The sequence below is a fragment of the Colius striatus genome, chromosome 4 (genome assembly GCF_028858725.1).
Source record: "Colius striatus isolate bColStr4 chromosome 4, bColStr4.1.hap1, whole genome shotgun sequence".
Classification (NCBI taxonomy): domain Eukaryota; kingdom Metazoa; phylum Chordata; class Aves; order Coliiformes; family Coliidae; genus Colius; species Colius striatus.
In genome coordinates, this window is record NC_084762.1 from 23216496 (window position 1) to 23239401 (window position 22906).

Below are 22906 nucleotides of genomic sequence, written 5' to 3' on the forward strand. Positions count from 1 at the left end.
ACTTCTGACGCTTTCCCTTTAACTTATTCCTAGGTGTCAGTGTGCTGTGGAAGAGCTCTCACATTCAGAGATCTTCAGAGGTTTTTAGACTGACAGCACAGTGTGAATGACCTACACTTCTCATGAAAAGAGAGATATTTGATATTTGATATCGTCATTGCTTTTTATTTGCTGCTCATATCACTTTCTCATGAAAAAGTCACTCAGTTTAGTTGGCTCATACCTGATTACTGGCGGCCATTATCAAGGTTCTTGTAGGCGCAGATTGGGGTTTACCACTTGGCATAGGCAATGCAGGTGGTAAACTGGCCATAAGCTGAGTCCGTGCTTGCAGACTGAACTGGTAAACATTAGGAGCTGTGCAAGGTGGTGTATCAGAATCCTTTTGGCAGAGAAAAAGGGGAGAAGAAAAGCAACTTTACAGAAAGTACGGTATATACAGGCTATGCATGTGAAAATGCACCCAAATATCAACTCATGTGTATAATGTAATTTTTTTTTCAATGGTAAAAAATAAAATACAAGTGCTAAGTTTCTTTTACACATCTAGCAAGAGTTCAATTGAACCTGCATCAAGGAGACAATGTCAACAGCTATATGGCAATCACAGGTCAGTTCCAGTCAGCATAACCTAAAGCCAAAGTTACATGTCTACTAGATTTAAAGATGGAAACTAAGGTTGAGGAAAAAAAATGGAACAAGAACAGCAACACTGTTAGTGATACAAGGACTAGAATTTTAGGTGTCATGTCAGAATCAGTCCTCTGAACAGCGTTCTGGATTGTACTTATCTGTATAGCCAAGTTACTCGCTGTAATTGTTAGTCTTCTGCCATGCAACCCGGCAAAGTTAGAGCTCCACCTACCCAGAAACAAGGAGACAGTCTGCCAGTTAAGACCAGCATATCTGTTCGATTGGAAATCTGAGTGATAACTCATCAGGGGAAGCAAGAAGGACGTCAAATTACAAGAAAAGACAGAATAGATACTACTGATTACTATTCCTCCTCCTTCAAGCAACTACAGCAGTCACCCTGGTGACATTAAAACACTGTGCTGGAGCACTGCACAGAAAACAAGCAGAGAGGTAAGGACAGACACAGGGGTTTACAGGAATTACTGAAGTCTGAAAACACCCAATTGTCTCAATTCTTAAGTGTCCAATCATTTTCTACTTTGAGATGGGGCCTTGCAAATCCAGTCATAACACAATGGGAACAGGTAAAACAGCTTTCCCTAAGTTTTACTGCTGTTTTTTACCTTAACTGAAAAAAACCCCCAACCTTGAAAATAACAAAAAACCCTATTCTTTATGCCAAAGCACTAGCGATTTCTCCATTCCCAGTCATGTGGCTCGAAGTGTACCAAGAGATGGGGCTTGGCCAAATACTAGTTTATATGTTATATATATTTTACTATATTAACATATATTATTGGTTCATATCATCAAGGATCTTTACTGTTCAAGAATTACTGAAATATCCTAGTGCTCTTTCTCTAAGATTAATTGCCTGGAAGCAAAAAGTCTTCATTTAAAACAAAAAAACTTTAAGTAGACCTCCAGCACTACTACTTGTCCTCATATGGCCTTGCTTTCCAAAATTAGATTCCACAGTTAGAGAATAGGCTGTCTAGGAAAATATTTTCAAGAACAGAAAGAAGAAAATATTGTAAAGCTTTTACTGGGGAAAGGAGGTCATTTAGGAGAGACTGACAGTTGTGCATACTGAGCAGCCTAAACAATGAACTGCTAGAAAACAAAAATTGCAGTCCAGCTGAAGTGAATACCCACAGTACAAAAAGATCAATAAAACTGTCAGCTATTAGAACAATCATTCCTTTATTATATATATGAGGTTTTGCTTACTGGAAAAAAAGATATAAAAAGAAAGGAACTCTCTCATACTTGGTCAACTAGTGTTAAAAGTTACAGTATGCCTTTCTAAAGCAGTTTCAGATATTTGCATCATGAGTTCACTAGAGACATTTCATACTAGTAACTATCTGTGCAGAAACTTAAGTCTTAATGAGATCAGGTGTTTACTAAATGGTAAACACCTTCAGAGTGGGCAACTACATGCTGTAGCACTGATTAAACAAGTATGTTTAGTTATATGCACATGCAAAGCTGACTGCTTGGATGAGATGGCATTTTGTCATTTGCCCTATCCTACAATATTATCCATGGAAACAGGCTAAGGTCTCTACAAAGACGAAACTGACACGTTCTGAACTAAGTAGGTGGTACAGTCTGGTACAGGGGCAAGAACTTGGATTTCTAAGATGAAGTTTCTTTAGACATAATTGGTCATGGAATTATTAAAAAGCTAACAAAAAGAGGGAAAAATAAAGAAGGGATAGTCATGTCTGAAAGACAACTTCTGAGCATGCTTACAAGTACCCATGAGCAGGCAGATGGGAGGGAGAAAGGGATCTTACTTTCTATCCAAACCAATGTGTTATCTTCTGTGATGCATTCTTCACAAACCTGAGCAAATAAAAATTTTAGTCTCTCCACTCAAAGACTCTTCTCTTTCTTCTCTGCTTAGATACTGGACCCCCTGAAGATTCACATATCTAATGGATGAGATACTTCCCATTTATAAGATTTCTAAGGGGTTTTGCACAACAAATGTTATCTCTAGCATGGAAGTATCAGCAGATGGAAAAGAGTTATACGGTTTAACTGTTAACAGATACATTTGAGCACAGGGAAGCTTGTGTTGCTTTATTTTGATTTTGTAGTATGTTCTTCTGCCTCAACTTTATTTACTGAAACATATTTCATACAAGTAGATTGTATCTCTCTTCTGAGGCAATCCTGGATTGCTAAAAGGATTACTTATGGAGTTGGTATGCTGACTTCTCATCAATCCTTTTGTGAAGGGGAGCATTACCCTTCTTACTCAAACTGAAAGGTTAACCTCAGTGATCAAACAAACTGAGCCTAATGTGAACAAAACTGATTTTCCACAAGCACTGCCTACACTTAAGAATTCAGTCTTACTTGGTCTTCTGGACAGAATTAAGTGTAGTCTGCAAACTTGACGCATTACAGAAGCTCAGAAGACCTCTAAGTCAGTAAGTGTAGATAGGTAATATTCTGACACTTTAGATCCATGTGTGGAAGACAAAAGCTCTTATCCCTACTAGGGCTACAGAGGTCACGTTGTAAGAAGAATAATGTAAAATGAAAGACTCCGATCCTTCAATTGATTTTACGACATAATCCAGGGATAGAGCTACAATGACTGCCCTAAGACACAAGATGAGTTCCTGGTCTCTTGAATTATGAATGGTAATCATACAGAGCCTCTCATCCTGCAAGGAGAATATCTTCTAAAGAGATGCCTTTAGAAACCAAGAGAGACTGTCAGATACAGGTTCCATTGGAAATTTTTCATTTTAGAATGTACTCTTTAAATCAGTTTCAATTTCATGAGTAAAAACTTAGTACCAGGAAGGAAGACTTCTACTATTCATAGCCATTATTACTGAGGACTCTTTAATTTACATCTACGTTGGAAAGAATATAAAGTACGGAAGACACCTAGAAAGTCAAGTGTTACTGATATCCTCTCATCCAACTGCAGATTTTGCTTGAGAAATCCTTAGCCTTCTGTCTAAACACAAACAGTAAAACACCCAGTCATATAAAAGGTAACGAGTTGAATCCAAACTTCTCTTCCTGACGTTGGAACAGAACAAAATCCTTTACTGTTCTGAAAAATGCACTGCCCATTAAAAAAAAAGTCTCATCAGCAAGAGAATATTTACCTGCCAAATGCTCCTTACTAACTAGGTCTGGCCATAAGAGCTTGTTTCAATTCCATTAATAACTCAAGGTTTAAGAAAGAAGGTAAACTGTAGTAGCACATTTATCCATCCAGACAATAGTTCAGTTTACACAACTTTCATGTGCATTCAATTATATTCATAACCTTCCTTTCCATTCTAAAAGCATGAAAAAGTGGTGCCTTCTGCTTTGTTTCATGATGTAGTCATTTGAGAAGTTTCATTTGGCTGACAATAGCTACCACTTTAAAGCTTTTCATTTCCAAGATCTTTTTTTTTTTTTTTTAAGTTGGAGCAGTCTAAGAAGATTAATTCATTATTGCAGTCTGTTTAAGTTTTGGCCCCATAGTAAAAGAGTCTAACTATCCTACTAGTTAGTATTCACAAACCAAAACTTGGGCAACTGAAAGCAAGTTTCTTGCTAATGTGACAGATTGGGGTTCTTACATCTCATTCCCTGGCCCCCAAGAATGAACTACAGAGGTGTTGGCAAAAACATTCTTATTGTTTCCATTCTCCAAACTTGCCACATTAATTAAACTTTTTTTTTTCCTCTTTCTCACAACATTCAGGAGCTGGAAGCTGAGAGATAACAATGAACACTTCAGTAAAAAATTGTGTCCCACCTTTGAAAAAAAGAACTGGAAACATTGAGACAACTGACAAATTAACATGCTTCCAAGATGCTTCAGGAATTACACCCCCCCATCTAATTTCTTCCACATCAGCTGGTGTCTGTTTCCTTTTTGGTAGGTGGAACCATAACTTTTACTACAGTGTTAACAAAGTGGAACTGAGTCGAACAAAATTGCTACTTCTATGGGAGGCCATACAGTAGAGCATTTGCATCAATACAGTTGTACCATTTCCATTTGCCAGCTCATAAATAGTACAAAACAGTCTCAAGTGAGCTGCAATTGGTTGGTTTTTTTGCCTTTAGGTCAATAGTATCTTGGTCATTGTGCTTACAGTAGGGGAAAAGTGAAAGGAGAAAAAAAAATACACAAGAAAACTCGAAAATATGCATCCTCCAAAAGCATTAAGTGGTCTTTATACAGAAAGACAACTAAAAAGGTAAACTAATTAGTATCTACCCCATACAGTACTAGTTCAATCTCACATCACTGTACCCTGTAGGGCCTGACTGTGGGTTTATTCCATGTTTTATCAGTACTCACTGTATTTCAGACAATCCATTTTAAATAAAACAGTGCCAGAAGTCCGTGCTTTCAGACTTCCTTTGTCACTCCTAATACTTGCATTTCACAAGCTTTCAAATGGTTTATATTGTTAAGAGTATAGTAATGTTTCAAGCTACTGTTTTTCAAGTTAAACACTAAATTATAAGACTTCTTGTGCAAGCTGAACATATACCATACTAGAATATAAAGACTGAATTCAGATTTTCTTCCATCCCGAAGTGGCTAGAGTACCTTTGGTTTGTTTTTTTTTTTTTCCTAGGGGAAGGAGATGGCAAGAATATAACTAACCTTTGGCATCAGAAAGTAGTCTGAGCTTGACTTGACCATAGTACTGAAATTCAGTTTTACTTGCTGATTAACACATTCCCTCTGTACTGTCTGCTGCTTAGAATAACATTTTATTAAAATAACTTCATTATTTTATGTTCAAAACTGTGCCTCCTGCAACTTTACAGAAATTTACTCAAAGTGGATACAGATAAAAGATTGATTAAGCAACTGAGATAGAAGTAGTAAAGGTGAGCATGAAACCATGTAAACCAGAACACGGTCAGAGACATAGGTTAAAAAACCTAATCCAAATGTGGGACTATATGGTGAAACCAGAAAATAAGCAAAAGCAGCACTAAAAAAGCATGTTCCCCTCTGAGGCACAGGAACTGTCAGTAATCTGTACAGCAAGAATAGAAGAAAGGTATTTTAGAGGATCTGGGTCTTAAACTCCTAAATGCCCTAAATCAAATGTTTGTTAAATACTTTTCCCTGTAACATCAGGTTATCTGTATCTGCATGTTCAGGGTTGCCCAGATGTTCATTTGGAGACAAGCTGGCTGCAAGTCAGAAGTTACATCTTTAAAGATTAAGAGGCCTATTTTTTAAAGCCCTTGCCTCTATTTGTTGAGGAAAGGGGAAAAAAAAGTATGATAGAATCTGCACTGTTCTACAAGATGACCAACTATCCATACACATATTCGAATTGTGACTTTGTTTAGGACATGAGAATAGTCAGGCATGTAGAAAGAAGTGAGAAAATCTGTGTAGCTCTTACTCTCAGACTGAGAACTTTGTTAGGCCACCCCCTTCTATCTCCCTACCCACACTATTTCAACTGGATATATTTAACAATTAGAAGAGTTGTTCTAACTATTAGAAGAGTTGTTCCAGTAACTATTCTGAAGTGTCTGTCCCTCTACTGTAGATAAGCAAGTGCCATACACCTGCAGATCTGATTGCTTTTAAAAAAGCAACATTTATCAGGACAAGTTATGTCACATACTCTATCACCTCTACCTGTGAATAGCGAAGTACAACAGTTCCTGCTAATAAGTTGAAATTCATAGTTTTTGACTAGTAAGAAGGAAGGGCAGATGCTGATAACTTCCTTAAGCATATTGAGTTCAAGTACCAAGCCACAATTACTATAGACCAAGTAACAGTTCCTAAGTCAGTGGAGATCTTGGACGCATTAAGCAGAATAACAGAAACAATGAGTTAAGAGTACAGTAATATATAAATATGACAGTCTTACCAGTCATATTTATATACTACTCTCAATACAAGCATTCACTGAAAGTAGTGAAAAGACACATTCAACTAAACACTTCAGGTACTGCTCAGCATATCCTCTAGATGATGGCTACAAAACGCTGAGCAGATCAAACAGACATTCTCATGAAACTTTACAAAGCCTGAACAACAATGGCTACAGCTAATGTTTCAAGAACAGTTTGAAAGAATATATTGCAAATATTAAAAAGGTACATTGAGAGAGAGAGAACACACTCCTTGCCTCTAGACTACATAAGTACCTTGTTCTCTTAAACTTCAACTATCATGACATGTCTGCATGGTCTTGAGAACTCAGAACTCTTCATAAAGTAATCCTGTCTTAGACATCAAAAGAACATTATCACCAGAAACACTGAGACCAAATGCATGAAATTTTAGATCCCAACTTCGAACAGACAACTTTGAGATTCTGTGATATACTAGATATGAGATCATATATCCATTAGGTAACAGAAGAGAGCTTTCAAACTTTCCTATGATCCATTACATCTGTTACTGATATGCAGATATCGGTGTCACAGAAAAAATGATGCTTTATTTGGCATAACAGCATCAAAAATGCAGAGCATACTTAGCACTATGAACTAGTTCCAGACAAAAATGAGACTGCAAAAACAGAGACTTAGCAGAGACTGATGATCAGGCAGTAAATATTCTCCAGCACTACTCTAGGACTACCTGAGCTAATAAAAAGCAGGTATCCACAATGCTTAAGCATTAAGAAATCTAGGTCACCAGTTACAGAGTGCAGGTCCAGAACAAAAAAGCACTCAGGAAAAAAAAGGCATTTTTTCAAGAGGAATTTGGTCACTGCTTCGGTTCAGACTGACATTTTCACCTAGTCAGAAGACGCAGAGAGCTGTGGGTGAACACCATTCATTTAATCTGGTTTCAGATTCTCTTAATAATGACTTCACTCAGTACAAAGGATAAAGTAAGATTTCAAGAAGCTTATTTCCTATTTCGGAACAGTTTGACTCTTGTTCCCATAGAGTTAACATTCACACACTTTGCCCTGTCCTTGATAGCAAAGGTATTTATTATGCATCTTCCATTATTCACTTCAACATTAGTTGGGTTGTGTGGGAATGAACAGTATCTTGCAGTTTACCTGTTTGCATGACTAAGAATACATACTGCTTTTTGTCAAGGTAGCACATGGTATTTTAAATACCTGCACAGCAGAATACTTCACTGAGAAAAGACTTTACTACATAGATCAGTTTGGTAATTAACAGAATCCAGAAAAAAAAAAATTCGAACATATTTTGATGATCAGATTCCTTGTGTTCACGCATTTTTTTCCTATGTGTTCATCCATTTGCTGCTTATAATTTTTTTTTTTTTCCACAAAGCTGGAGTGACAGGACAGGAACTTCAGAACTCAGTATTTTGCAAGGAACCACATTAGAAGTGCCAGTGAGGAAGTCTACTGACATGTACAGTAAGAGAAGCCCATAAACTGAACAGCTTTCTCACTAACAATAATAGCAGTGCCAGAAAGCATACTGCTCTTCTACACATCATTGACTGAAAACTTACTGATCCTTACTAAAGTTTTTGTTTGTGACTGAGATTTCGCAGTTTTCTAGGACACTTATTGAAAACAGCACAACTGAAATTTCAACAGCCAGACAGTGATTGTAATTTTGTAAATAACTTTACTGCCCTGAAAATCTACAAAAGGATATTTCTTGTACAAGTTATGAGTTAGACTCATTAGATCCATTTCTTTTGGTCTGTGTAATGTTCACTTGCAAGCAAGACCTGGATGTGCAGAGATGAAAGTATCCATCCTCCTGAATTTAAGGCAATGCACTGAGGAAATGCATACACAGCTAGGGGAAAGAGAAGGCTGTCCTTGAAGGCAGTTCTCTTGTTCCTCAGGGGTACACCAGTTCCCATCTTCAAAAGATTGCTATCAGTACAGTCCTTGAAGGAAAACAGTAGCAGGAATGGAAAGAACTCTAGGAACTTAAAGCTCTTATTTCCCAACACTTTCAATTTCTGTACATATTCAGAAAAATGGGAGTCTGTCTTCCAAATATTAGCTCTGGTTTACATCAATCCAGCCTCTAGAAAAACCTGCTCCCTTTTTTTTGTTCTGTTCTAACACCTGTTCTTCTCGTGTTGGAACAAATCTATAGCCATTGCTATCTCTGAAGTGCTCATAAGTTAAAGACAGCAGGAGCCTTGTCTATTCAGTTGCTGAGTCCTATTTGCAAAATGTAACAAAATCTGTAATGCTGCCAGAACTTTTAAGGATGCAAATCTTTAAACATCCTACAGCATATTCTATTACAACCAATTAAATTAACAACTGTTACAACCAAGTTATATTAAACTACAGGCTTTAATAAAAAAATTCTAGGACCCCTGTGAGCAATAAGGCACTGTTTTGATAATACTTGCATACTTTATACTGCCAATATTACTTCCAGAACACAGGACGAATACACACAAGGCCTTCAGATCTATGATAAGTGTACAGTGATGTGGTGACTTCAGAATGTAGCTATCTCTGTGTTAGCATGGATGGCTGGAACACTTGAACTTCAGTAGAAGATGAAGTTGAGCGGGGCAATATGACCAAGTCACAAGTTGTCCAGCCTGTTTCCTCTTCCTCAATATACCTAACTTGACTTCCCTTACATTGGTATGTGTATCTCAAAAAGGTCAAGAAGCAGCTGATCACTATTACCAGTGAAACTTTAGTGGTAAATTGGAAGGCAAATACACTATATCAAGTACCTCTATAATTGGACAGCTGGGATCTTGTTGATACACAGAAAAAGTATTTTTAATATCTCCTGAAACAGTGTCTCGACGCATATCTTGCACTTGTGACATCATAACAATTAATACTTTGCTATTAAAATAAAATCTTGATTACTGGGAAGAGATCAGCAAACTGTCAACCTAGAATCTCCGTCTCTTGCATTTTCTTTATAAACCTGACCTTTCTTTCAGTATCACAGAAGTTCAGAAAGCTGAACTTTAAATGAATACAGAATCACTCCTGAAGAATAATCCTCACACAAGATCAGAGCTAACCCTATATATAACTCTACAGTGATGAGATGCACCATACTCATATTCCCTTGTTCTGAGGCTGGTTCATTGCATCATACCTATTTTCAGTACACCAGAGGTTTTGGCACATATATCATTTGTGACATGCTATATGTTTCTTAAAGACCCGCCTGGACATGTTCCTATGCGACCTGATCTAGGTGAACCTGCTTCTGCAGAGGGGTTGGACTAGATGATCTCTAAAGGTCCCTTCCAACCCCTATCATTCTATGATTCTATGATTCTTTGTTGGAACATGTGCATAGCACTATGCGAAATCATGCCTCTTCCACTCCAGCAGAATAGGCTTCTCTTCCTGAATCAGGCACAGCTCAGGACATTTCAACCACAACTTGCTCATCCTCACATATCCAGGTGTAAGATGAACTCATCAGTTGTCAGAAATGTGCCATTTCATTCCACATCAAGATAACATGCTGGTAGTCTAAGAATATAATACCAATAAATTACCAAGGCTTAAACTACTGTGTCACAACCACATGGTCATAAGGCTTTTCACTGTTAAAAAACTGAGCATTTCTATTTACTATGTGGATGCTCAAATTGACTGAAGGTCTTTCTTGCTGAGAGCTTCCTTTTCATGAATTTCTCTGGCATCAGGCAATGAAGTTCTACCTTCAGCACCAGGCAAGAAAAGGACTAAAGGGAGGTCATAATCACTCACCACCTGTTATACTGGGAGTGCACAATACTAAGAAAGTATTTGCAATTTCTCAGAGAACTTGTTACAGCAAATCTTTCTCACTGATGTACTCAAACCAGGAGCATGGCTAGTAGTATCACTGGCAAGCATCATGCTGTTCTTTTTCCATGAGCACAACTAAAACATTTACCATATTTACTGGAGGCAGAGTGACAAGACAACACAACAGAATGTAACTAGAACATATAAAGAAGGCACTTGTCCCTCAGAAGTTATTGAATTTTTATTTAATACAATTCTCAACTTTTAATTCCATATTTCACTAGTTTTTGAAAGCAGTCAAGAAGCAGGTACTTGGACCTCTCTTGGCATCATCCTGTTATTCACTACTGTAGTTAACTTGATATTACATCTTGTTCCCATCAATATGTCTACCTAGCACAGAATGCTTCAGTAGATTTATGAAGAGCACTCCATATCATGCAACCCAGTTTTGTGCTTTTTAATCTCCACTGCCCAATTCCATGGTTGATTTAACTCCATATCAAACCAAAAACACCTTCTACAATCTTAAGTCTAGGAACATACTTAAAGACCCTTCTCTTTCAGGAAGTTACAATAAAACCCAGCAATTATTTTCAAATCACTTTCAAATAAGGAAGCTGACAGCAAGACTTTTCATGTGAGGGACTCATTAGCATTAAAACAGGAACTGATTGCTTAGTTGAAAATAGTAAGCAATATTATTCACCTACACAGCACAATGTTCATGTTGAATTTGAGGCACAGGGAAAAAGGAGCAAAATCTGACAAGAGGAGACTTTCTTCTTAAGTCTTCCCCTCAAGCAAAGATGTCTACTCGTCTACTTTATTAGCTAGTGTTAACTTTGATATTTTATTACATCTAACTACTATCACAAAGAGTACTGAAGACTTAGGATGGAATTAAAATTCATTTAATTCAATGAAAAAATATTTTATTTCAGTAACTCTTCTGAGCAGTGGAAACTATTAATTTCCTGTGGTTGCTTAGAGATAGCATCACATTAATTGTTATATCAGCTGAGGCTTTGAAGAGAATGATAAACTCTACTTATTATTTTAATCCACTAAAGAAAAAAAAGCTTACTATGTCACTGCCAGAAAGAGATGATATAGAAGAGGCAGATGAGCCAGAGGATAACTGTTGTGTACTAGCCAATGACAAAGCAAAGCGTTGGTTGTAAGATGGTTCAGAGTCTCTGTTCTGTTGCTGTTCTCCATTGCACGAAGCTATCTGGTCTCTTATTTTCAACCTATTGTCTGTTAAAAGAAAACATATCATTTAAGAACACAGAATACTAAATACATGGGCCTTAAAGACTAAGAAGAGCTGCAGTTTAAAAAGTTAATTGAAAGGCTCCGAGAAGACTAGGCTTGGGTTAGAAGGGACTTTTTTTTTCTACATATCTGAAAGTGTTTCATCTCAAGGCATGAGTATTTTCAACTACATAAAATTCAATTTAAAAAATTAAGTTAGCTTCAAAGAACCCTTCCATACCTACCAAGTTCAGGTGACAAATTAATTTTGTTCCCCCACTTCTTTTTAATCCAGGCCCTGTAGTCAATAACTTCTTGGGTCACTTTGATGATTCTACCTAATGTGCTAAAAAAAAAAAAAAATCAATTAAATATCAAAGATCATTGCTTACATATTTGCAAGTATTTCATCAAGCGATCAAATTATGCTCAAAGTCAGTTTAAGATATCCCTAACCAAAGAATCCTATTGAACTTTCATTTCCTCAGCACACGATTTCATCTGCTCAAGCATCACAACTGTTAAATTAGTATATTACTTATCTTCTACCATACTAACATGCAAGCATTGACACATAGGTAAGATTTTTACTCTATTTCCAAATGGAGTGTATCTTAATTATTAAGAATGTTTATGCAGATAACAGTGTATTTGGCAACAGCAATTTACAATTTCTTACATTTCTCCATACAGAAAATTTTTTGCACAGAATCTGGATTACAACAGCTATGGGATGCAATGAAGACATTATCCCAGCCTTCAAGCTGACCTTCACACTAAAGAGACCCTCACTAGCCCTTGCCTACAGATTTAAAAAAAAAAAGTTGCAAGATCCCCACAATTATAAAGGAAGTGAGGTAGTGGAAACAAGAAAACTTGGCTCGAAAACCAGAAAAAGTTAGAATTTAAGAAAACCCATAACAGTAAGTAGTTCAAAGAAAAAGTCTATCTGGTCCTGCTGAGCAGTGACCAGTTATCAACAAGTACAATTAAATATACCTTCCCAACATTCAGCTATTTGAATTGTACATCCTTGAGAAGGAGTTGTGTCCTTGTTTGACAGTTAAACTTTCAAGTTTTCCTTTCATCAGGGACTAGTGGGTGAAAAACTAACTATAAACTCCACACAAGACAGATGAAAGATTGACTACTGTACAAAAATGGACTGTGGAAAGTAACCACCTTGGAGACTGGAATGTTATTTTAGTTTTGAAAATATTCAATGTTTACAATAAAGTTTATTTTGTATACCAAAAAGGTACATTGTATCTGTACTGTAATTTTCTTTTGGTTTAGATGTGTAATGGGAAGAGAGCACATACAAAGCTTAAACATATTTAGGCTGTCTTTATTAGGTCATTTCATAGTAACACTTCAAAAAGGAGCAATAATTCCCTACTGGCTTAGGCATTACTATTCCATTCAAGACCAAATACCACATGTTCCATGCTTAGTCTTAGAACTTTAAAATCTCACTGTGTTATTACTGAAAAACGCACTCCAGCATTAAGCACTGAACCAAACAATATCTAAGTTACAAGTCCAATAGGTGCAGAATGGCCTCAGACAGAATGAATGTCTTCTGTTTACATAATGTAGATCAAATGATGCATGTTTGAAAACAACATCTTCAATTTTACACACAGAATTGAAGATGTGATTGTCTCCACTCAGCAACTGAAGAGCTGAGTTATAACAGGCTATTCTCTGGAAATCACAGTTCAATAGCTAAGTGGGGCACATTAAGAAAGTAACAAATGAAATCAGAGGCTAGTGTTTTGACAGTGTACACTCCCATGACATATCAGTATTTTAAATATTTGATAAGTATTTAATCTCAAAACCAAAATTAAACCACAGGAGACAGAATGAAGACAGAGATGTCCAATACTGCAGAGAATCATTTGTGGCCCTGAAGCTGCAGTTCCCAAGACAGGAATGTCAGTATGAGACTCAAACATACATATGCTGGGTGTCTCTTCAGCACTGGGATAGGGAAGGACATCTTGTAGCTAAAAAGCTTCATGAAGAATGTCTTCAGAAAGCTTTTACTCAAGGACAACCTAGAAGTTGAACAACTACCACCGGCTGTGGTCTTAGAACCAGAAAAAGAATACAGACCAAATAACACACACTTCTTATGAAGGAGTTTGTCAGGTTTGAAGCTTCTTGTAGTACTTTCCCAGAAGCAAATCAATACTTATTCTGTCATAAAGTAGAAGGAAAACTAATTACATAGGATAGTGTTTTTGTCAGCCTGGGTAACTGATGTTCCGACAATGCCTGCTATCAAATAGGTGTAAAATGTAAAACTACTGCTACATCAACAATTACAGCAGAGTTGCACAAAGAATCTGTGAATATCTTCTCTCCACAGAGAACAGAGATCAAAGCCTCAAACTCATTTTTTGGCAGAAAGGCAAAAAAAACCCTCTCTAAGTTATTAGGTCAGAGTTGAAAGGTACACAGACTCATGCTACACTACCCACTGTTTTTTTGCTGAGGCTAGAACTTATACAGGCCACACAGAATTGCAGAATCTTAAGGGTTGGAAAGGACCGTGAAGCATGATCCAGTGCAACCCCCCTGTCAGAGCAGGACCACCTAGAGCAGGTCACACAGGAACTTGTCCAGGCGGGTTTTGAATGTCTCCAGAGAAGGAGACTCAACAACCCATCTGGGCAGACCCTTACAGTGCTCCATCATCCTCACAGTGAAGAAATTCTTTCTTGTGTTTCTTTAGAACCTCTTATGTTCCACCTTGTACCTGTTGCCTCTTGTCCTATAACTGGACATCATTGAGAAAAGCCTGGTTCCACCCTCCTGACATTCACTCTTTATGTATTTGTAAGCATTAATAAGGTAACCCCTCAGTCTCCTCCAAGCTAAAGAGCCCCAGCTCCCTCAGCCTTTCATCAAAAGTGAGATGTTACACTCCCTTAATTATCTTTGTGGCCCTGCACTGAACTCTCTCCAGCAGCTCCCTGTCCTTCTTGAACTGAAAGGCCCAGAACTGAACACAATATTCCAGATGCGGTCTCACAAGGGCAGAGTAGAAGGGGAGGAGAACCTCTCTCAATCTACTGTCCACACCCTTTCTAATAAATCCCATAGATGAGACACTCCCCGTCAGTTCTTCAAAGATGGTTATTTCAAACACATGGAAAACACACAGTTAACTGGTTAAGAAAATTAGACAGCTCTCCTATGAAAGATGCCCCTTTGAGGTTTTTCCCTTAATAACAACATCTAGTAAACCCAGGAATAAGCTATTTGCATACCCAGTTTATTTTATGGGAAGAGCTTTTCACTCCTCTTTTTACACACTGCAATCCCTCTGCTCAGAGACACCTTTTAGCTGTTATTACAGCACAATTGCAGTACAAATAAGATCACTCTTAAGAGGCTCAGATTGCTGACATAAGATTCAGAACATCAAATATCTACACATACAACCAAGCTCCACATAAACAAATGAGGATAAGAGTAGGAAAAAGCATCGAGTCTGTGAAAGAACAGTCAAAGTAACAGTTCAGTAGGTCTTAAGTTCATTTAAGAAATATTCCCGTGGTATTAAATGGGCAATATAATCTAAAAGCAAACTAAGAAGCACCAGAGAAGGATATGCTTGAGTACGAAAATCTAAAAACTTTACTCGGACAAATCATGTAGGAAAAGCCAATACTGCTGATAGCTCTTAAATGACAGCATGCACTCTAGTGAAAGCCACCCACCACTCAAGATGTGAAACAAAGGAAGGACTGTTTCAGATCAAGTTGAACATTCCCATTTAACATAGCTCCCAGAACTATCTTGGCCAACTAGGGACAATGCAAACCTAAAAGACCTGTCAGCAGTCAGATCACTTGAACTGTACACTAGTAAGAGACCAAACAGCATTCAAGCAAAGATGGAAAGATCACTACATGTGGCCCAGATTTTTGTTTTGAAGATTATCTCCCGTAAAAGACACACAGCAGTGTGTCTGGCACACCCTGCCAAGGCTTCCTCAGACTCTAAGCTCTGGCTTGTTGGCATGAGTCCCTTTCCCTCACCTACCTGCACCACATTTGGCACCAATAAGGAGGAACATGTTACCAATCTGCAACTCTAAGAACTGAAATAAAGTTAAAAAAAAAAAATCTTAGTTTTACTGGAAAGGCACATCACAGCAGAACCAGTCTACCATTCCTCATTTCACATGACCTCATCTGCCTCCCAAATGGGGCAACACTCCCGTTTAAAGATGCAGTCTGAGCACACATTCATGTCCAAACTATGCAACAGGCAAACAAGTAAGCCAATAACCTGATCTTCAGACATATTTATTAACCTAAGGATGCATCTTTGTCATATCCAGATCAGTATAACTTATAGCTGTCAAATCATACAAATCACCTCCCTCTCCATCCTTCCCCAGACATGAACTCCTGCTGCTTCTCTCACTTTTGGATCTACCATTCCTGCAGACACAAGCTGGATCAACTTCCTGACAGGACAGAAGTGTTGATGTATTTGTTTCCAGGCAAACCACAGAGCTCATCTGACTCACTTTCTGACTGCTAGATCTGATCCAAGGCAAGAGTCAGAAATATACAGACTGAGAAGGAAGAAAAAGGATAGCTGACAGTCAGTTAGGGTAAACAAGCTATAATGTGAAATTGCATCTTAGTAGAGAGACCATAGACAGGGTAGTAACAGATAGTCTACTATTTCAAAGAACATGAATCAATGAGCAAGAATTTGTTACAAAACATCTGCTAAGGTTTCCTGTGGAAACAGAATACAACCTAAAAAATGGTCACTAACTTGAAACTTCATGTCCAAAGAACAACAAAGCTGGTGAATGGTCTAGGGCACAAGTCTCATTCATGAGGAGCCGCTGAGGGAATTGAGGTTTAGTCTGGAGAAAAGGAGGCTAAGGGGAGATCTTATTCTCTATAACTATCTGAAAAGAGGTTGTAGCAAGGTCAGGTCTCATACCATGCGACAAACTATAAGACAAAACTAAACTGCCTCAAGTTGTACCAGGGGAGCTTTAGATAGGATATTAACAAAAATTTCTTCACTTAAAAGGTGAAGCATTGGAACGGACTGCCCAAGGAAATGGTGGTGTCACCATCCTTGGAGATAGTTAAAAGACATGTAGATGAGGTGCTGAGGAACACAGTTTATGGGTGGACGTGTCAGTGTAAGGTTAATGATTGGACTCGATCTTAAAGATCTTTTCCAATCTAAAAGTTTCTATGAAAATACCATTCCTTATGGAATTCTTTAGTTAGCCCACTTCAGATGACACTCTTCCCTTGAGACAGGCTACAGCCAATGACCATACTAATACTGTTCAAAGCACATACTGATACAGGCTCTTAAGATGAAACTATCCTGTTCATAACTACATCTTACAGCTGGACTCGTCCCTGTGACCCCAAATATTAAGAAATTAATCATGCTTCTCAATCACCTTGGATGAAGGCACAACACCCAAGCTAACCTTGTGTACAAGTTGCACAGATCCAAAATGGATCAATCTCAATTTCCTACTAGGAAAATCCCTCTTTGCAAGATGATAGGTGTCATGGTTTGACATGGCAGCCATTTCTGGTAAGGGGGGAGAGACTATAAAGATGGCTCCTGTAAGAAGTTGCTCAAAACTCTCCCCAGCTCTGAGTCAGATCCACTTCTGGGGCTGAGCCAATTAGGTGCCTCCATGATCACTTTTTAAGAAGTCAGAAGAAGAGAGTTCTTCCTGTTCCTTCTTTCTTCTGTCCCTTCTTTTCTGGCTGGTGGCGGTGCAAGGAGTTGTAAGAGAGAGAGAAGCAACCATGCTGATTCCAAGGTCAGTGAGGGAAAAGAGGAGGAGGTGTGTTGGAGCAGAGATGGTGAAGCTGAGGACCCTGTGTCAGGGGCAGAGACTCGTTTCGCTAAAGACCCCATGCCAGGGACACTGACTATGGCCAGAAGAGGCCATGTCTCATGTGAGGGACTCCATATTCACAGAAGCTGTAACTGTGGGGAAGAACCCACACCAAAGGAGCTCATTGAAGTTACGCCCAGAAGAAGTCATGTCCTGAGGGAAGGACCCTGTATCTGCAGAAACTACAAGCATGGAGAAGAATCTATGCCAGAGATATTCATTAAGGACTGCATTCCGTGTGAAGCATCCTGTATCGGCAGAAGCCACAGATGCTGGGAAGAACCCACACCAGAGAAATTTGTTAAAGACTGTCTCCTGGGAGAGGGACCTCATGTCACCACAGGGGAAAAATGTGAGGAGTCATCCTCCTCTGAGAAGAGAAAAGCGGCAGAGACCATCTGTGAGAGACTGACCGCATCCCCCCTTCTTCCCAAGTCTGAAGTTGTGACAACTTTTTCTAAACATTTTCCCAAAGAGTAAGTGTACAGTGAAACACACATTTTTATGACAACCAAGGTTTCAAAAATGCATTTAAAAATATTCTGATATCTGTAATAAACACAAGTACCTCATAAGAGCATGACTCTATCATTGGAGACCCACAGAGAAATTAATGAAGGCCAGCACCCAACATACAAACAGTCTATCTTGAGGAATCTAGGCTGTTTTATCTATATTCATCTACAAATAACATTTTGTTCAACAAGAAGAACTGCCAGCCAGTACACATTTAACAGACACACCTTTAATTCATTTTACAACATTAGTATTGAATATACTATTGAATATATTGAATATAACACTATACACCACTCTCCCTGTTTCTCCATCATAGGCTTAAGTGTGGTCTCAACCTTTGTGAATACCACAGATAGGCAGTTTTAAGCCCACAATTGAAAGATTACATCCACTTTGTTATAAAATTACTATAGGAGAGCTATTTCACCTTTCAATGACATTAATGCTGGAAATTAACAACTTGACTAGAATTTGGAACTGTATATAGGTGATTTATGTGACTTTTTTTACAGCCATCCCTTCCTGCAATTAGCTAGGGACCTCAAAGCCATTGGGTTTCCATGGAAGATTCAGGGGAAAAATCATTCTCTAATCTAGCCTCAGTTAATACTGACAGAGTAACACACGCTAGAGCAGATACAGGAATGAAAATACAACATGGCTGATGTGTCTTCATTTTCTTTTTCCTCCTCCTTTCAAAAAAAACCAGAAAAACTTGCAAAGGTGAGATCTGAGAGACTATGAGCTGTACACTGTTTCTATGAGACATTACGAACTGCATTTTGAAAATGATACATCTAGAAGTACACTAATTTTAGTGACAGTTCTGACATAACAGTCAAATTGAACTGATTCTTGTAATATCTAAATTACCTATCAAGGCTTTTACAAACCAGCTTATGGGACTGTGTATTGAAGAACTATGGAAATTTCTAGCCTCATCTAGTTTTGTGTCCAAACAAGCAATTTGATTGTACTGTGGCAGAAAAAAATATGTGCAGACAGACATCATACCAAGCATTAAACCGGCAGACCTTTCTTCAAAATACTTCATGCAGAACGTTTGAGGAAAGACCCTTCTGGCTCCTCTGCACACTAAGTGTTGGACTCATCCTGAGTTTTGTCATGCTACCTTCACTTCAGTGCTGCACATTGAGATATAACGCCATCATACTACTGGGCAGCCCAAATTCTGGGCAGACTTCAATACAGTTGCAGTTAAACAATAAATAACAGTATTCATCTTATTGATTCAGATCCAAACACTTCTAATTGATTACACAGAAAAATAGATAGTCAAAAAGCGGACTAATTACCTCTCAGAATCTCTATTTGGATATGATCTTGCAAGTGGTGATACTGCATGGCTAAGAACAATGTAGGCATAATCAAAAACTTGTTTCACTTGCATGGCACCGTAAGAACTTCTGCCAACGTCGTTTCCTGAAATGTGACAGTCATCAGATTATCTTTTTTCAAAATCAGTAATCAGAAAATTATTCATCCTTAAAGCTCAGAAGCCTTAACAATGCCACTTAACTCTGTTTAAACTGCTTAGCACATTCTGTTTATAAGAGGACAACTAAGTGTTCCTATCTCAACAGAAGAAGCTAACCTAAGGAATGACACTTATCACGCATTCAATTTACCACTTAAAATACCCATGTACCAGCACCTGAAATAAACAGAGAACAGAGATCAGCTTAAAGCTCTTACAGCTGTCTTTTAAAAAGGAACCTACCAAGCTTAAAGTATCACATCTCACTTACCAGTCATTTCTCCAGTTTAAAATTGAACTTGTACAACCACATTTTCTTCACAGGGCCAATACGCTTACATCAACACCTTAACATTATTAAAATTATAGATTAATAAAACAGCTCACACATTATTTATGTCCACAAGATACACCAGTTTGTCAATAGTGCTTCTTGACTGCCCCTATTCAAGCATGAGTGACATTTATAGTAGAATTCCTTCCAAATCCAGTGCCATGTGTGAGTAACTGCAGAAGTTCAGAATATGTCAAAGCTTCCATATCAATGTACAAGCATTAGTCTCCCATTTGACATCTAGAAAGATCTTGCAAGAAGAAACATTTGGTTTTGTTTTGGGTTTTTTTTGTTTTTTTTGTTTTTTTTTTTTGCTGAGGTCTGTTATCAAAAAAAAAAAAAAACCCACACCAAACAATCCTGGCTCTACTACTAGACAACACATTTTAGTCCTTCAACATTCTCCAACCATAATGCCACTTTAACAGAAAAGTATAACCAATGAAAACAAGCTGGGATGATAAAAGTATTTTGTGGACACAGAATTACTTCAGTAATTTATATGGTCGAATAAAAACTGGTCAAGAAATACTTCCTGTCTACTAAAGCAATCAATTATCTTGTTTTGAATGCATCACTGCAATTTCCAGCAGCTGCTAGGCTCAAACTTAAGAGAAGCCTCTCTAAATGGCATATTTCCAATTGGACTCTATCCTGAAGTGGAAACAGAGACCAATGCAGGCCTAGGATGCTGAATCTAGGAAGAAACACATTGAAGTTAAGTTCAGAGCTGCACTACAAAGTAGCAGAGGATTTCACAGAGGACTTGGTCTGAAAGTAAATTAATAGAGACCAAAGTATTTCAGTGGTCAATAAATCAGAACACATAAGTGTTAATTCTACTAGAAAAATAATTATTAATTCAGTACAGGTTTTCCAATAGCAGGACACATTGCATCCTGCAACAATGCCACCATCCACATAACATGCTAAAGATAAATACAAAGAAGAGTTAAATTGAGAAGGAATACAAAAACAGGACTTGTACAAGTGGCTAAAAACACACAGTTCCACCTAACACTAAATTCAAGTCCATCTATTTGATCTGGAGGGTCTTTTGCAATCTAAATTATTCTAAAAATTAATGTAACAAGAATTTAGAATACACACACAAACAATTTGCATTACTTTAGTCTAATCTGGTGCTAAGGCAGCGACATTCGACAGGCATCCTGCATGGAGTTACATCAAAATGAAGACATTGATGCTACAAATTGTTGTTTACTCCTTTCATCAGTTGTTGCCACCTTCACTGTGGTGCCAGCAAATAAATTGTAAACCTTCCCTAGTCCACGTATAGCAAACTCAGGCAGTTCAGTTTAAACCACCAATGAAGTTGTGTATGAGTCTGGACTGAAGTAGATTTGAGAACAGAGGCAGGATAGCTCATGCCATAGCATGCCTAGGTTCCTGGATTGCCTCATTCTACACCTGTAAATGTCAGAATAAACACAGTTTAACTCACACCATCTGCATTGCTTCTGACTTGCATTGCAGTTAAAAAGTAGTTATGGAAGCCAAAGCTACTACACAAACTACTGTTAACTGTACAGGTCAAATCTGCATAGAGTAGCCTTTACCCAGTCCCAACATCTCTCTTTACCCAGCATCATATTAAAGCAGACAGGAGAACACATATTTGCATTTGCTGTCCTGAATAGTTTTTCCTCAGAGAGATTGTTCTCATTAGCAGATCACTTCTTACATACCTGAGTGTCCTTTGTCACAATCTACAGACTGATCAGTTAAAGCATGTAACCAAAATCTCTCTTTAAAAGAAAAAAAAAATCATACAGACTTGAATCCTTAGATGTACTTTAGCAGATAACAATGGTCTGTGATTTCATGCATAATTCAGTCCTCATTATTTCTTACAAAGCCTTCATCCCTAAAGAAGCATGTCAAATTTCCATCCCTTGCTATCAGTATTACTATTCCATCAGCCCTCCATTACCTGAAGCAGTTTTAAGAACAGAGCCTTGAAAGGTAAAAGTAAAGCCATGAGCTAGGACTGAAGCACATCCATTTATGTTAAACTATTATCCTAGTAAGTACCTTTTTGCAATATTCAGTATTAATGGGCTTCTTTCAAATACTAACTTCAATGTATTTCTGTATTTTTATAAATGTATATAATTTACATACACAGATATTTGCAGGATCAAATGATAAATAGCAGATACAGAAAACCACTAAGGCTAGAACAGATAGTCCCAAAAGCTGTTGTCAATCTCAAATCTAATTACTTCCTGTTATTTGTGACCTACAAAGATGAAGAAGCAAGTCACATGAAGCATAATTAGTCCTGCAAGTTAAAGAGTCCCTTTTCAAAGAAAACATATTGAATTTCAGGTTTAGAATTTTTGTTGGTACCCGTAGCAATTCACAATTAAGAACAGACTGTCAGGAAGGGAGCAGCGCAGGTGCAGCTCCAAGTCTTAGCACGATTTAGTTACTCTTGCCACAGTCAATCTCAACTCAGATCAAAATCAGTCCTCATATCAGTACCAGAAATGACTAAAGGAGCTTCATATTCACCTGATTCACAAAGGCATAAAATAATAAGCCTCCTTAACAATATGCTGCATAAATGCCAAGTTTTTACACCTGCAAGTAGAGTCTTGGCTTCCAAGACAGAATAATGTTAGACCAACTCTGCACAAACCTCTTCCAGATATCATCTACTCTGCATGTTTGAGTAAGCCCCTGCGCTGCCTCTACACCAATGCACGCAGCCTGGGGAATAAGCAGGAGGAACTGGAGATGCGGGTGTGGATGTGGGGCCACGGCCTCATTGCAGTCACATAGACGTGGTGGGACAGCTGCCATGACTGGAACACAGCCATGGAGGGTTATGTATTGTTCAGGAAAGACAGACTGACAAGGCGTGGAGGTGGAGTTGCTCTCTATGTGAGGGAGCAATTAATGTGTACAGAACTGTGCCTGGGTACAGAACTGCGCCTGAGCGGGTGGAGTGCTTATGGGTAAAAATGAATGGGCAGGGCAAGGCAGGCAATATTGTTTGCTAAGAGTTTGCT

The 22906-nt window shown here is 38.1% G+C and overlaps 1 protein-coding gene across 7 annotated transcripts in view; it reads right to left on the bottom strand.

The window, feature by feature from the left end:
* The window catches only part of TENT4A (terminal nucleotidyltransferase 4A), a 70191-nt gene that overhangs the window by 18689 nt on the left and 28596 nt on the right, over window positions 1-22906 (bottom strand). For 3 of the 7 annotated variants that reach the window (XM_061994638.1, XM_061994635.1, XM_061994634.1), the window contains 4 exons: window positions 19353-19479; window positions 11846-11946; window positions 11431-11603; window positions 224-382 (listed from right to left, as the gene is read on the bottom strand). In XM_061994638.1, coding sequence (XP_061850622.1) covers window positions 224-382; window positions 11431-11603; window positions 11846-11946; window positions 19353-19479 — 560 coding nt within the window. Of the gene's footprint in view, window positions 1-223; window positions 383-9863; window positions 10083-11430; window positions 11604-11845; window positions 11947-19352; window positions 19480-22906 lie in introns of those variants that run through there. The other 4 variants (XM_061994639.1, XM_061994637.1, XM_061994636.1 and 1 more) reach the window with 2 other exon arrangements.